This window comes from Mastigoproctus giganteus, chromosome 10, assembly GCF_048544385.1.
Source record: "Mastigoproctus giganteus isolate SK-2022 chromosome 10, ASM4854438v1, whole genome shotgun sequence".
Classification (NCBI taxonomy): Eukaryota; Metazoa; Arthropoda; class Arachnida; order Uropygi; family Thelyphonidae; genus Mastigoproctus; species Mastigoproctus giganteus.
The window spans coordinates 128,752,659-128,768,433 of NC_143584.1; the positions used below are offsets into that span (position 1 = coordinate 128,752,659).

Consider the following 15,775-nt stretch of genomic DNA (forward strand, 5'->3'; position numbering starts at 1 on the left):
CGAAATCATGATGATCACTGAAACATGAGGCGCATTTATATTAATTGGCAAACAGAAGGCGTCAGCTGTGCCTGCAAACGGTTTCATTAATTTGTCGAAATTAAATTGGACCGAAACCTAGGAGTATAAAGCATAGTTTACAACCAAGTAGAACAATCATGTTCCGGCCATCGTGGTCAATGTGCTATCCGGGAGTTCTGTGGAACAAAAGGAGGCACAGAATCGTTCAATGTGGTTCAAATCATGTGCAACCCCTTAATGTAATTTCTTTTACGATGTCACATTAAGGGATTGAACGTGATGGCACTGACAGCGTTCAAACTAATACCGTGGGGAAGAGTACTAAATCTTTAAGAATAATGCACCTTGGCTGTAAAACAAAATTAATTCGACCCAGGGAACCTTCTCCCTCTCCCCCCCCACAAACATATTCTTTGATTTTTTGTTCATAAAAGCACTATTTTACTTTCTGATACATATAGGTTAATTGAAAACGCAACAAGCAGGATTAGGAGAGAAAGAACGCAAAAGACGAATCAGATTAAGTGAGGAAAACTGAACTAGCGATCTTATGGAAAGGCAAGACAACTCCTCTTCCCCCTCTTACTCCTCCAGTAGCACGTAATTAAGAGATTTAGCATCTGAGCTAGATTTCTTCTTGCGTCTCTGACTAAAGCCATTCTGTTTCATTGCCCGTTTCGTTCAAGGTGTAGTCGAAGAATAGAAAATATGTATTTAGCATTTTAAGTAAATCGAATTAAGCTTCAGTTGACTGCCATTTTATCGCTTAAACCCAGTATTTAAATATTGCGTGGTTACAGTAAAAAAATCTACTTAGCCAGTTGCTATTTTAATATCAGAAGTACCATACTACATGCGACTCTTGCGTTCCTTTTACTCGCGCTCTTTCCAAATCAGGCACGTGCAGCCTACCATCGCGTACAAATCTGCGCAAACTTGCAGTCCCTTCTGCCCGTTCAAAGATCCTGCAGTGTTAATTATGGAATAAGCTTCGTAGACCTTATAGCGCTCGTTCGAGGACACGAGCGCATATTATGACGTTCTTTTGGCCGGTGGCCAGATAAGATTTCTAAACACATTGTGAAATGGCTCTCATCGTTGATGGAGATGGTCGACATTTCCCTCCATGCATCCCATTTTTGTGGAGTCAGAACCAACAGGATGTCATAATCATTGGCTACACTCATTAAGCGATCATTGTGTTCTCATATCAATTGTTTGTATCATCTTTCACCATAATGTATTAGATATCCTCGAACGGATCCAATGGATGCCCAAACAGGTGTGAAGAGTCTCGTAACTGCGTAGACCATTACTTAACCATAGAGAGAGAGAGAGAGAAGCAGGGATTGCTTTATCGATACAGGTATCTAGGCATAATATTGGTTTTCTTTGGACAAGCAAGGAGGTTGTAATTACATTGAGCCACCAGGAACGTTGAACATATACGTAATTTCGCATTTCAAAAATGCACCAACGCTAATCGGCATTATTTTACTCTTCAAAGGATCATATACCATCCTTTTCCGATCTAATATACTAAGAATTTAATCTTATTTAAATAAAATGTAATCACTGCATAATCTTTACCATAAATCAATGCGTAATTCTAGTTGGTCATTAATGGACATCCTGTTAATGAGGAAATAAAACAGCCAAACCAATCATATTAGATGAGGCTTGTTGTTAGGATTTACATATGAGTCGATCTCAAGCCACAGATCTTCACGAGTGAAGATCTGTGGCTTGAGATCAACATCAATGTTAATATTGTCAGAATTATGATACAATAAATCAAATTCGTGCTTAGTTTCAAACTGAGGTATGAATTTCTGTAATGCAGTTTGAAACTTGCTTGTCTTTATATGTGAGTTAAGGATCGTTAAAAGAAGAGAACTCCACAGTTACATATTAAAAGGAAGGAGACTGGCATAAAGATGGTTTTACCCATCAGAATACTTAATAGAATGTACAGCGTGACCATAAAATAAATTCTCATAAATGTTGATGTTTTTCATGTTGATGTTAGCTAATCATCATCCAACGATCCATGAAGGGGGCAAGTTTATGTAGAGGCGCTTACAGATAAAGAAATCTGATGATCGATTGGATGAACATTATGGTTGCTATTGTTTGTTCCAAAATGGCCACCAATTGGAAACCTTAAAAAGTGTAGAAGTGAAAGATAAACAAATAGATAAATTTTCTGGGTATATTCCGAGACGGCCATTGTAGGGTCAGATTGGTTGGTTGTTGCGAGGTTAAATCAGCAACTTAGGCCATATTGCGCCTAAAACCTTACAATGAAGTTACACTTTAATGGCCCTTCCAGCAAGATGGAGGGAGGGCGATCTAAGTGTAACTAGTCTTATGCTTTCGTCAATGATTAAACTATTCAGAATTTTTTTCATCAAATGACTCCTTCCGGTTCCTGGATACAAAAAAAAAAAAAAAAAAACATGCTATCCTCACCTAAGACCGACTAACTCAGCCACCTGTGAAAAATACCCAAAAAAATTCCTCGCGTCATTGACGAGATTCAAACTCGGGCCTTTCCACCTGGTGTGGGGAGGATGGTGATTATGCAAATCGTGCTACCCGTGGAGGCAGAAGTAGTGGGTCGGCAACCCTTGAGTGTTGATCTACCACTTCTAGAATCATCTGCACACTTCCTCTGAGATATCCCAAAATGTTAAAGAGACTACCTTCAACGTCAAATCTGGGGAACTGTAGTGCTAGAGAAGGTGCCGAACTGTTGACTGTACCATTCAATGTGGTTTTAAAAGTCACCGAATGTTAAGCCTCCATTCGAACATGATGGAATCTGTTCAATTGAAAACTTCGATTGATCACGTTAGTCGGATAGATTCCTTTAAGATTTGGTTATCAAGATTAGATCAATAAATAGCTAATATGTGATGGAAAGCAAATTTCTACCTTCATGGCAGTGTCAGTATTCACAAATGATTCATTTGGACAAAAGGAGAATTCACACACTTGCTTTGAAACTCGACTCCATGATGACAAGTCACATATCGTTTAACGTTACGTCATATTTCTTTGAGGCAGTCATATCTGTGTGTGTTTAAGTGCCAAAGACACTAAGGCTATGAGGTGTCAATATAGAGTCTAAAAAAGGCGTGCATTCTGTGATCAATTTGCCTGTTTTGCTGGAAGAAGAATTCGAATTTTTGTCCAGCAAACCATGTTACCCTCGCCTGACACTAACTACTCAATCACATTGTGCAAAAGCCGATTAAAATTCCTCAAGATATCGACGGGATCCGAACTCTGGCCTTTTTCACCAGGGGTAGGAAGGACGGAGATTGTAACCACTGTGCTCTCTTCGAGGTTCTTTGAGGAAGAAGTTAATGGGGTATTCAAAACTGTTACGGCATCTGTGGAAAGCTATACCAAGATTATTTCAGGTATTGTTTTGCTTAAATTGGGTGAACGAGGCGTTCTTGACAGAAACATATTCCACAAAGATGGAAGGCCATCGAAGGGGGTCCTTGTCAAGAAATCCCTAATGAGGAAATAAAACAGCCAAACCAATCATATTGGACGAGGCTTGTTGTTAGGATTTTCATATGAGTCGACCTCAAGTCTTTTCCGACTTAAATCCTAGTGACGTTTGGTTATGGGACTGCTTGAAAGACCACGTTGACAAAGCCTAGCCTTCGAATGTATTACAATTGAAATATGCAACTGGAATAGAGGACTTTAATAACTCATTGACTGATTATTTCTTGACCAGTCTTAATAACTGAAAATGAAGACCGTATCAAACACGCTTGGATCGAAACTATGGATATTTTGCTCTAAACAGATTTTGCAGTATTTTGTATTCACTTGAAAAATTAATTTTTAATGATTCACAATACGTTGAATTAGATATTTTGGTTGGACAGCCAAATAATGTTCCCATGTTCATCCAACACTGGAGAGACCAGTCGCTTGTATAAAGCAAAAAAGCATTACATTATCCAAGGAAAAGGTTTTCAGAAATCTTTTTATAGAAATTGATATTAATGGAAAGAAAAGTATAAAGAAAAAATTCGTATTAGGAGAACCGGAGAACTAACTCATCTGCACATGTGTGATATATCCATAAATTTCGTGTGTTCTCTGGTGATTTGATTGTTTTTCAGGATAAAAAGCTTGCTATCCACGCTTGAGACCGGCTAACTCAACAACTAGGAGAAAAAAAGCCTACAAAAGTTCCTCGTGTCATTGACGGGATTCAAACCCGACCTTTGCCACCCGGTGTGGGGAGAACAGTGGCGATGCAACTGTGCTACCTCGCAGATAATCAAAAAGAGAAGAATACTTATAGATTAGTAGAACAGTTGGAGTGAATTTCACATTGTAACCCCACTTTTGCAAAATGAAGACAAAGATCCATGGTAAAACGTGAGTTATCAGGTAAGAGCTGGAAAATATTAGATGTTCTAAACTGGCAATGCAAAACTCTCGTAGATGCATACAGCCCACTTCTCTACACTTTAGTCTGCAGCTCCCCACACGTACAGGGTCAAATAGCTCCGACTCTAGATTGGATACTCCTTTGACTTAATAGAATGGCAGGTTACCATTTAAGCATATTAACGTTTGTTACGCTCACCTCTAATGAGCGTCTCCATTGAAGCTACCCAACACAGACGAAAACTGAAACATTTTCGCATAATTAACCTCAATTTACTTAAAAAGATTTATCAAAACGTTTTCCTGGGATGGTGTACTTTTTATGTTTTATACAAGCAACTAGTTCATTTAGACGAAGTCATCCAGTTAATCCCAGTTGCGGATTTGACGCGCCCAATGTCAAAGGTCTTACCAAAGGTTCCAGAATCATGCGTGGTCAGAATCAGCAAACCCACATTCCACTGAACAAGCTCTGTAACCAACACACTTGGTAACCAACACACTTGGTATTTACAACCAACGCAAAAGCGATCCCAATAAACTGCGTGTCTATGACAATATATGGGACAAACGTCATCTATGTACATTGGTCCAGTATCAATCAAGAAGCTTAATCTCCAACCTAGGCAGGATCAAACAGTGGCCCTCAATGCATTACAAATTTCTGAAGTGGCTAGAAACCAGGACTTAGGTGGCCACCAGTGTGGTATTATCTTAAATAAACTGAATCGACATGTACATAAAGTGATGGGCAATAATCACGCTAGATTTCATTTTTTAGGATGCTTTTTGATCAATTTTAACCTAATTACTAATCTCTGGATGTACTAATGCTATTAATATATTTCCTTATTTTATCCAAATAACACCATCTCATTTTCTTATCTTATAAGATAAGAAAAGCAGCTGGAAAAACTATCTACGTTTGCTACTCACTACTCTTGATGATACTGGATAGCCATTGAATAATCCAGCTTGGGCAATGAATTCAGATCCATAAAGTTCATTTTTCGTATTGGTGATGATAAACACCAACTTGTAACTCATGTGAAGAAAAAGGCATTAAGATCGAAACTCTTAATCAGGCAGACAGAAAATCATGTTGATCTGACAAAAAGGGCACGAAACACCCAAGGGGGTGATTAAAAAAAATCAAATCGAAAATGTTAGCGTTTGCACTTAGGATATCTATCGGACTACATTTCTGGATTAGATTTACTGATGTATAAATCAGCGCAATGTGGAATGGTTTGTAAAATGACACCTCCGATAGAATTCTGTTATTAAAAAAATGAGTTTTTCGTCACTTCAAAATGAGGAAAGACCTGAGGTTTATTAAAAACATTAGAAAAGGCTCCAACATTGAGTAGGGTGATTTGTTTCGGTTTGGCGCAGAAAAGTGGAAAAGATTTGTTAATTTTAAAACACTGAGAATTTCATGAGGACACTGAATGTTTCCTTGAAATACGTAGTTTACATTTTGCATTGATTCTCAAAAAATATCTTTATACTGAATGGTATTAGAGTATCGTCGCAGGAGGCAACCAATTTTTCTGAAAGGAAGACCCTTCTTTCTCCTCTCTATTGGCAACGAGTCCACGTAGTTATCAATACTGATTGCTGTCAAAACAGCTCACATCACAATGTGTGACCATAGATTAATGAGATCGATTTTATTGTGACGTTTGTGCAGGGTGGGATCGGTCTCGTGCGGAAATATTTGTGCAAGGATTGAATTAGTCTGTTAAGAAGATATTGGAGTGAAAGTGGTACATTTTTCTTTTCCATTTGTGGCTTTGAAAGGAGCGATCGTGTTTATTTTTTTGGACAGCAGGAAGTTGGGCAACTGTGCAAGCAAGAAAATTCCGAAGTTAAACTAACTTTATGGGAATGAGGTTATGACACCATCAAGAATTATGACTACATCATGATTGTCTGAGAAAAACTGAAGTGAAGGTCCAGTCACTCATAAGACCAATAAGAAACTCATAAGAAAGTGTTAAAAGGTTAAGAGATCTAGAATTAAACTGAAGAAGCACTCAGGCACATTTTGAAAAGGAAGACCTTTGGCCGGATGATTGGATTCTTCTTAAAGAAATGCCCAAACTCATAACACACATTCTGTAAGACAGTCTTGGCAAAACGGGAGGTTTAGAAAAAATTTCAAGAGAATTTGGAGTGTGGTCTGAAGGATATTTTAAAAGATGTGTTCCAACGTAGGAAAGGCATCTTTAACTAAAGCGAGCACTTCACAAAGGGACTATTATCCACTAATGTATACCAGTAAAGATATGCGCATTAACATTCCTTATTACTGTATAACCGTACCTCTGATTCTGCTGGGTTACATAATCTCGAGACACTTCGCACGCAATCATTTACATATGAATCATTTCAATAATTGTTTCTTAACTAGACCACGAATGACGTATTACATTCTGTTGTTAATGGCGACAAAGATTATTTGTTTATATATTGAATAGTTCGGTTATCTGTTATGAAGTTCCAGCAGGGTTGGTGGAGAGAAAATGAAGGTTCTTTAGAGGACATTACTCGTTTATTTATTTTAAAAGTTCCTTATTGTATTTTTAATAAATGCCATCAACAGACGCCCTTAATTCTTTCTTAAGATGGTATCTATGTTTCCTTTTATTCTCAGTCCGGTAATGGCTTGCGATCATAACCATCTAGAATTATGTAATCTGAGATGTTCAGTATTTGTTGGGGGGGAGGGGGGGGTTTCTTGGACATCGAGACAGGTTATAAAAGAAAACAAATTAAAGCCGAAGTGAATAAAATACTTTTAATTTTATAGAAAGTCCTGTGCGAGCGACTCAATGCCAGATTTCATTCCAGTCACACAATTGCGAGTAAAGTAAAAATCACAGTTACTTAAAAGACTCCGGGCTAAGGAATTTCGGTATTATTCTCATATCTCGAGTCGCCAAGCATCGAGATAATTCTTATGGATCTCAAATTCAAACGTGAATCTCAATTGCATTTATTCCGGCAAATTCGATCTTCTTGTGTGTGTGCGGATGATAATCATTATGCAAATATAAGCAATGTAAATATCTACAATTGACTTATTTGCACCAGAAGGGCGATATTTTAACTTCGCTCCAGAATTTAAAAGATTTTTACATCCGACAAAGACGTTGCGAATCACGTACTGCAACACCACCACCACCACCACTCATTGTATTATTTAGTTATTCGAGCTGGCCGCATCGTCAACAAATAAGGAGCTGTCGAAAAGAACTCTGATGACACCGGATGGTATGAAAATTTCAGCTTCAAGGTCTTCTGCTGATCTGGAGAGCATAAGTGATCGCCGATTCCCGACAGTCTGAAGAAGCCGTCCGACAGGTTTGTGGACGGATGACATTGGGTTCACCAGGTGGCAACACCGTCAGCTGGTTGCTGCACTACTAATAACGATGATCCAGAATAGATTCTCCGACCCCCCCACCCCTTCCCATCTCTCTCTCTCTCTCTCTCGACCTCTTCAAATTCCCATCACGTACAGCTCGCTAGAGATGGGAGGATGTCGCCGCCGCCGACGCAACGTGCGCGTGATCCGCTCGCCCGTGTATCGCTTAGGCGACATTCTTCCGTCCGATCACGCGCGCTTCTTCGCGGGGGTGAAGGAAAGAGAGAAAGAGAAAGAGAGAGACGACGCACGGGCCATTCCGCTTTCGAACACGTGTACCGACAGCATTAGATGATAACTGGGAATTTCGATTGAAAACAGTAGAGATTCACTCGGCGGCACCACCACGCTCGCCGGGACCTACCCAGCTACTTCCAGCAGGCAGCGCGCACCACTGACATCGCGTGTGATGACGCACTTAGAGTGCCGCTAAAGTAACTAACAACGGATGCCCAAAAGTAAAACACCAGTTTGCATGCAAGGTGGGCAATACAGTAGCCATACAATTATAATGACCCGGCGCACAATTTAAGAGAATTAATTGAGAAAAAACGCCGGCCAAGATGCTGAAGCGCTTCCCTCGCAGTCTTACAATCCAGTTTACACCGAACTTTGACCATTACACAGTCGTCCTTAAGAAAGCCCCTGTTCTTGAGACGACGTGTGTTCATTTGAATGTACTCGAGATAAATACGCTTTAAGCGAGGGAGTTTTCGGTTCGAGATTTTCTTTAAAGTGTCACAAATAGCGAGAATCATTTCTTCAAGACATGCGAAAATTGTCGTAATGGTTTTAAGATACAAGGGCAATTATGGCAAAGATCCATCGCCCATCCTCCATCGATGATGGAGTCAATTTTCTGAAGGTAATTACAAAACTCGTTATTCCCAAGTGGCCCAGACAATATTAATGAATACCCTGTGATTGATAGGAAAAGACACATTTCTGATGGATTTCAAGATATGGGCAATCCACTAAGAAGTGCCATACCGTGAGTGAATTTTACAGTCTGGGTATTTTGGAGGCTCACCTCTTACTAAGAAATATCCGCGGGTAATGACAATGGATCCAGTCCTCACCCTTGCAAGAACTACGTCTTCCAGTCGATTTGGTTGAAAACTGGAATCCAACATGCAAAGACATGTTTGATTCTGCGCAGTTTATTACATGCCTGTCTCTCCACAGATTCGCCAATACGTGACTTCTATTTTTCTCTAGAGACTGATCTGAGTTCTATAGAAGGAAGAAACCAAAAATGTTTTCTTCATTAAAGTCTTTGCAGCTCGATCAGTCTTCTCATTGCCGCTAATGTCCACGTGCCTGGAACACTGGAATATCAGTGTATCTCGACATAAGTTATTAGTGGATATATTACAAAGTTATTTCGGACAACTGCCATTAAAGCACGTAAGAAATTAGTGCTGAATAGTCCAAGAAAAATTCAAAACTATCCTGAGACAATCTGATTGCATATAACTGAACAGTTTATTAAAGATGACTGTAATAGATTATGGAACCCGAAAGCTTGGGAACATCACCTGCAACACCTACTAAATATAAACAAAAAATACAAATAAATATAAATTCTCTAATCAACTTGAGGTTAAGCGGCCATTTTGTACCACATAAGCAGGGACGCATGTCTTGCTTTTAACCTCAGTGTGTAGATTTCTAGTAAAAAGCTGTCCAGGGGTAGCTCAAGAAGAGAAAGGCTGGACTTATTACCTATAAGATATAATTCGATAAGTTGCTTGCCTGAGTCCGATTTAGGATCAAGAAATCAAAGATGCCCACCTCCACGTATGGGTCTATTACGACTGACTGTACTCATAATTGTGCATTTATAATTACGTATATAATATCCTACGAAAATTAATGGAATCCCTGGCCCACGAGTTTCCCAGGATGGTCAGCAGACACTTATCCCAAGTGTCCCATAACTTTTGGCAGTATAGGATATATGTGTGCTATGTATCATACCGATTACACACGTTTTTATTTTTTTAACTCATTAGGTCAGCTCTTCAGATGGAGTTGAGAGCGTTTTCGATTAACTCCAAGGCTATGAGAAGTAGGCACTTTGGTAAACTGCGTGTCTGAGGCCAGTTTGTATACGGATTGAAGAAGAATTCGAACCTTTTTTTTTTCTTTCAAATGAGTGGCCCTTTAAGATGGAATACAGCATAATGGAAATTTTAAATTATCCTGAATGCGTGAGAACTTCATGAATTCAGATTTTGATGGATATAACTCTTTGTTTAAGTGGAAAAGCTAAATAATTTCAAGAATGGTGTATAAGGAACAACAGTCGCATGATGAAACCAAAGTGCCTACTTCAATTCCCATATCTTAAAGATAAACCCATCTTCGGCATTATCAGTGATGACCATGTCCACGATAATGGGATTATGGCTGCGATATCGGATTTGTAACAGAAAATAAATTTGCTTCACACCCACGATGTCCGAAGCTGAATAATATACCAATCTGTGAAATGTGCTTCATTTCTTTGAAATGTCATTCAAAAAAATAGATAAATAGTACGGCATGGGCATTATCCCAAAATTTCTTCTTGTTTACAAACCATCAAACCATGAATTAACCTAGTAACTAGCTTTGCTTTCTTTTTTCTTATTTGAGTAGAATCTTCTTTTGAAACCCAGTGATGATCCTTTAATTACCTTCCCTTCCATTTGACGTAGAATGGTCTTGTACCACTTCAGTTGTCGAAATTAGAAAATGCCGGCTAATTTAATGTTTTTATCAATCACATTTCCGTATTAACCTGCCTATTAACATTAATGTAAATGAAATTGTTTTCTTGAAAGCTGTGGAATTTTCGTATTTGAAAAGCAAGTCAAATGTTCAACACATTCTTTGAATGAAAGAACTTGATCAAAAAGGACTAATAATTTTTCATTGTCAGTTCAAAGCCCTACTGCTCGGTGGTTCAAAATCCCTCAGAGAACATCTGTTGAAGGAAGCCAATCATCAGTTGGCTTCAGTGATCGATTCATTACAACTTGGGAAGTACGGTGATGGTTTGCATTTCCAATGACTCAATTCATTCAAAGAAGCAGAGTATGTTGAAGGACTTTGTCAGTTCCTTACCAGCTACCATTACCTGGCCGGTTATTTTTATAAATTAAACTTTCACGTCTCTGCAAAGTGATCTGAAGATCACTTTGCAGAAATTAAGTGATCAAATGATTTTATTTGAGATATCCCAGTTTCCAGGTTAAGCCGTCTTATTCTCTCAAGCTAATAGAATTATTATACCAGCGTAATAATTAAATGAAAATCCGACATTCACATTTAACTTTATTCGTGATTATAATGCATAATATTATTATTTCCGGGTTTAACCATTAGACTTAATAAACATATTTAAGGAACAAATATTAAATTGCGACAAAATCCTTAATTTTAAATTTAAATATTTTACCTAAAACTTTGAAAGTCTAAAATTTTAAATTTTCAGACATTATGAAAGATCGCTGAATGTTCAAGGGATAACAAACTGAATAAAGCTTCCCATTTTTCGAAAAAAAAAAAAAAAAAAAAAAAAAGCAATTCTAATAATAAGTACAAAATTTTTTAGTGCAGGAGCAATTTTCAAATCTTCTAGTGTTTGTGGAATTCAAACTTGCTCAACATATACATTACAGAATATCTTCCTGCCTTTTTCAGACAAATAGGCAGCTTATTAGGAGTTATGGTCAGCAGACCATACATTACAGAATGCCTTCCTGCCTTTTCCAGACAAATAGGCAGCTTACTAGGAGTTATGGTCAACAAACAGATAACTGTGCGCGTCTGCTTATGGAAAAGGATGGTGTTGTCAGCCACACCTGTGTTCTAATCAACATTACTGTCCAGTAAACATAAATATTGCTTTCAAACATTTTTCTGTTTTGGTGTGTTTGTGGGTTGTAGACGTGGTCTAAAGATATCATTTCATCCAAGGAAAAGATTTCATATTTCATTCCATTAGATCTGATTTTCTAAATACATTTTACAGTTATTTAGGAAAACTTACAGTTGTGAATATTCTACCACAAACGGAATGATAAGATATTTGTCTTCTAAGAGAGTGTTCGTCAAATGATTCTTAAACCAAGGTATGGTAAATACCTTAGAAAGGTTTTAAATAAAAATCACTCCTTAAAAACAGATTGAGATCGAGTAAAATATTTGAATAAACACCTAAAATACACAGTATTTAAAAAAATATGTTCCGCAATCTATTTTTTTCCCCAGAATACTAAACTGGGGGCTTATCTTCTGCCAAGGTAAGCCCCCAATTTAATAACTAAACAGCTCTTTTTATATATCCCAAATTCACCAAATATGGAATTGTTTTTCAACCCTCCGAGATCAACTTTTCATACAATATTTAGGCTGAGATATCAATTCGCCCGGCTCTGCCCGGAAGCTGTTTTTGTTTTTATTCCTCGCAATATTCTCTTACGCACGTCCTATGCTATAAAGTCTACTAATGCCTCTTCCCCCCCCTTCCAATGTCTATGTACCGTGCATACAACTCACCTTTGCGAACATAATTATGTGACACCCATTAAAACGGACCTTCCGACGATACGCAGGTGGTTTGTGTGGTGCCTGCCTTCGGGTCATCAATATTAAAGCTATTCACGTGAGTGTTTGCTTTAGACACCACTACGGGAGAAATGGGTAGTGGCGGGCGACAGTTTCGAGGAGTAGAGCAAACCTCGACAGCGTTATGGTCAGCAAACAGATAACTGTGCGCGTCCGCTTATGGAAAAGGATGTGTTGTCAGACACACCTGTGCTCTAATCAACATTACTGTCCAGTAAACATAAATATCACTTTCAAACATTTTTCTGTTTGGTGTGTGTGCTGCAGACGTGGTCTAAATATTGCTTTATTATATTAATTATTGTATAATATCATTCATTTTTTATTCTTATACCAAGTTTATATAAAAAAGGAAATCAATTAGCCACTACTTCTGTCTTTGAACAGCCCTGATGGATAATCGAAAATTCGTGGAAATGAAAGCCAATTTTCAAAGCCTTTTATCAATCATTATTTATTTCTCATTAAAACATTATTTTTCAATTGTGGATGCACGCCATCTTTGAAGACATTTTTCAGCTCCATTGAGCAAAATGAAGCCAATCCGAATCCAACAAAGATGGGGTTGAATATTTCAATTAAACAGAATCCAAAGTCCTCTCCTTAGCCTCTACTGATTTAATGCGACTCCACTTTAGCACAAATGAAAACATTGCTTCACACTCCCCTGTCCTCTTCCTTCCATCCGTGTAGGTATTTTTCTCCGAATGCTCCAATTCTGTCTCAACCTTCTTTCTGCACCTCCCAGACGAATGAAACACCCTTTAAATAAACCAATTACTCTCACCACTTTGAGTCTTCATTCTGCAATCTCCTAACGCGAGGCAAGCACTGATCCCTTCTCCCCTACCTTAACCCACACTCCCTCGCTCCTATCCCTGAGCGACTCTTACGATATTTACCAACGGATTTCGCTTCACTGATATCGGTCGTGAATTCTGCCTCTCCCCCACTCTGCCCTCTTCCCCGGCAGCAAAACTCCCCCTCCCCCCAAATGTTTCTTTCCCTCCCCTCTTCGAACGAAAGGCAGGTCTCGCGAACACCGAAGTTTCCACCAGCACGAGACACTAGCTATGGCCAGCACGTGAGTGAGTAGGAGCGAACGTTACGATGTAAGAGAGGAAGCCAGTGCATGCTGTCCCGAGCGAGATGGAAACACCAGGCATCGGAAAGAAGAGAAAAATTGAGTGTAAATCAGTAGGAGCAGTTTGGTGAAGACTGATAGAAGGCAGTGTTTCTCTGACTAGAACAAAACTGGCCACGATAACTCCTAAATACAGAAAGGTCTCTTCGTTTATTTAAACGAATATTTGTGGCTTCTGAGGAATGACAGTTGCTGTTGGAAGTTCTCCAGTTGCAGATTTAACCTCTTATCTCCAGAGAATGTTAATTTCCTTTTAATATGGCAGTGAAATGCATGGACAAAGCCCAACATGCAACGGCCATTCCAATGGACGTTTCCAAAGATATCACTGGATAAAAACGACGGTGGAATGCTGATCACCATGGTTACGTGTATTCGAGCACTTCCCATCTTTGCCCTCAGAGAACTGGCTCGGGGAACAGCTGCCTGTACCACACACCTGGGAATTTCGCCTCTCCTAACAAATGCTTGTCAGTGCGGGTCTCGATTCTGAATGCCAAACATTGAGGCGTTGCTGGATGTGGGCAAGTTGGAGGGTGGCAAGTGGCAACAATAACCAATAAATAACCTTTGCAGGAATGTGTGAGCTTACTTTCTGTGCCGAGGAGACGGCAACGCACTCTGACATCTCCCCCCTTCTCCCCAATGATGTATTGGTGCCGATTAAAGGATCACGCACGAAGACCGGTTTCGCCATTAAAGTGGCTAATACGAGTCCTCCGATGAGTCCCGTCTGGTTGATTTTGCTGATCGATGATCCCCGCATCCCATTTAGCGGCTCGCACTTCCAGAAACAAACACATCGACGCCCCCCCACCCCTCTCCCTTTTCAAAACGCCAGCGAACTTACCAAACTAAAAACGCAAACACCCCGGCCCTATTCATCACCCTTCCTGCGTATTGAGCTCCCCACGGCGTTCCCGGCGCGATACAAAACAAACACCAAAAGAAGTAGGGTTCGCAGCAGCAATAAAAAAAAAAAAAAAAGAAAAGGCAAGAATGGAAAAAAAAATTAGTTACCGAGTACATCGGGGGCGAGCCTCCGAGAACCCCGAGCCGGGGCAGCGAGTCCACTTTTTTGCTAGCCAGGTAGCAGTGCTGGCTGCCATAAAAACCTCCAGAACCGCAGGAAGCGGGACCCATAGCGGAAGGTGTGCCGCTACCGCCGTTGGTTCCTGACGTGTCCGACAGCGAAACGTGAAGAGAGCTCGGGTCCTCCTCCTTGATCGGATGCGGCAGCGGCGATGCCGGCGACGAAGGGGAGAAGCGGCGGAATGTCACATTGGAATGGTGGAATTCCAGACAAGATTGCATCGGAGCAGGGAGCAGTCCGCAGCCCCGCACAGGGCTAGCGGAGCAGTCACACCAGTACAGAAGACACTACACACCACACTCTCTTCTTATGTCGGGGGTTACGTGCAGCGAAACACCGCCGGAACGAACGCAGTGAACGTCTCGAGTCGAGCTAGTGTTGTGAAGTGGCGCGCGGTAGGCCACACACTCCCAGTCAAGCAACTCGGAACGAAGGAGGGTCTACGACGAGCGCGATTCCTTCAGTGAGATTTCTGCGGGCGAGTGATTAAGCGCGCGACTGCGCCCTGCACTGCTGGAGTCCCGCCTGCCTGCTCTCCCCGGCGGAGCATATTTGTACAGGTCTCGCCTGTTCTACATGAGCAGTCGCCAATTGGACAACACTCCGAGCTGGCTGCCCCGGCCGGCGTGCTCCTGTGGTTGCCGTAGGCTTCCCGAGCACTGCTCTGTCCGCGGATAATTAAGGGATTTTTTTGGCCCCTACGACACTTCTGTCAGGTAGTCGGAATCCGGCGTCTGTCATCATCACAAACCCTGCCGAGATCCAATGCCGGCAGCTCGTGCACGTGTGCGTACAGACGCGCAGAACTCCAAGTGCTTGCTACAACATCTCTCTCTCTCTCTCTCTCTCTTTCCCTCGCGCGTTCCCCGCCATCTCCCTCCCCCACCTCTCCCCCACCAGTTCATTCTTCCTCAGTTCGGAAGTTGCAAACGGTGCTATGCCGTATGCCCGGTAGGGAGAGAAGTGGGAAGGAAGTAGGGGAGGAGGAAGGGGGGCAGCTACCGGCGTTACGACAGGTCCCCAGAGTCTCCTACAATCCCCT

The 15,775-nt window shown here is 40.6% G+C and overlaps 1 protein-coding gene across 1 annotated transcript in view; it reads right to left on the reverse strand.

Moving 5' to 3' along the window:
* LOC150079282 (uncharacterized) overlaps nt 1-15,131 on the reverse strand; it is an 850,343-nt gene extending 835,212 nt beyond the window's left edge. Inside the window, exon 1 of the mRNA XM_090383021.1 lies at nt 14,661-15,131. Coding sequence (XP_090239147.1) covers nt 14,661-14,954 — 294 coding nt within the window. The 5' untranslated portion in view covers nt 14,955-15,131. The remainder of the gene's footprint in view (nt 1-14,660) is intronic.
* Nucleotides 15,132-15,775: the final 644 nt, after the last annotated feature.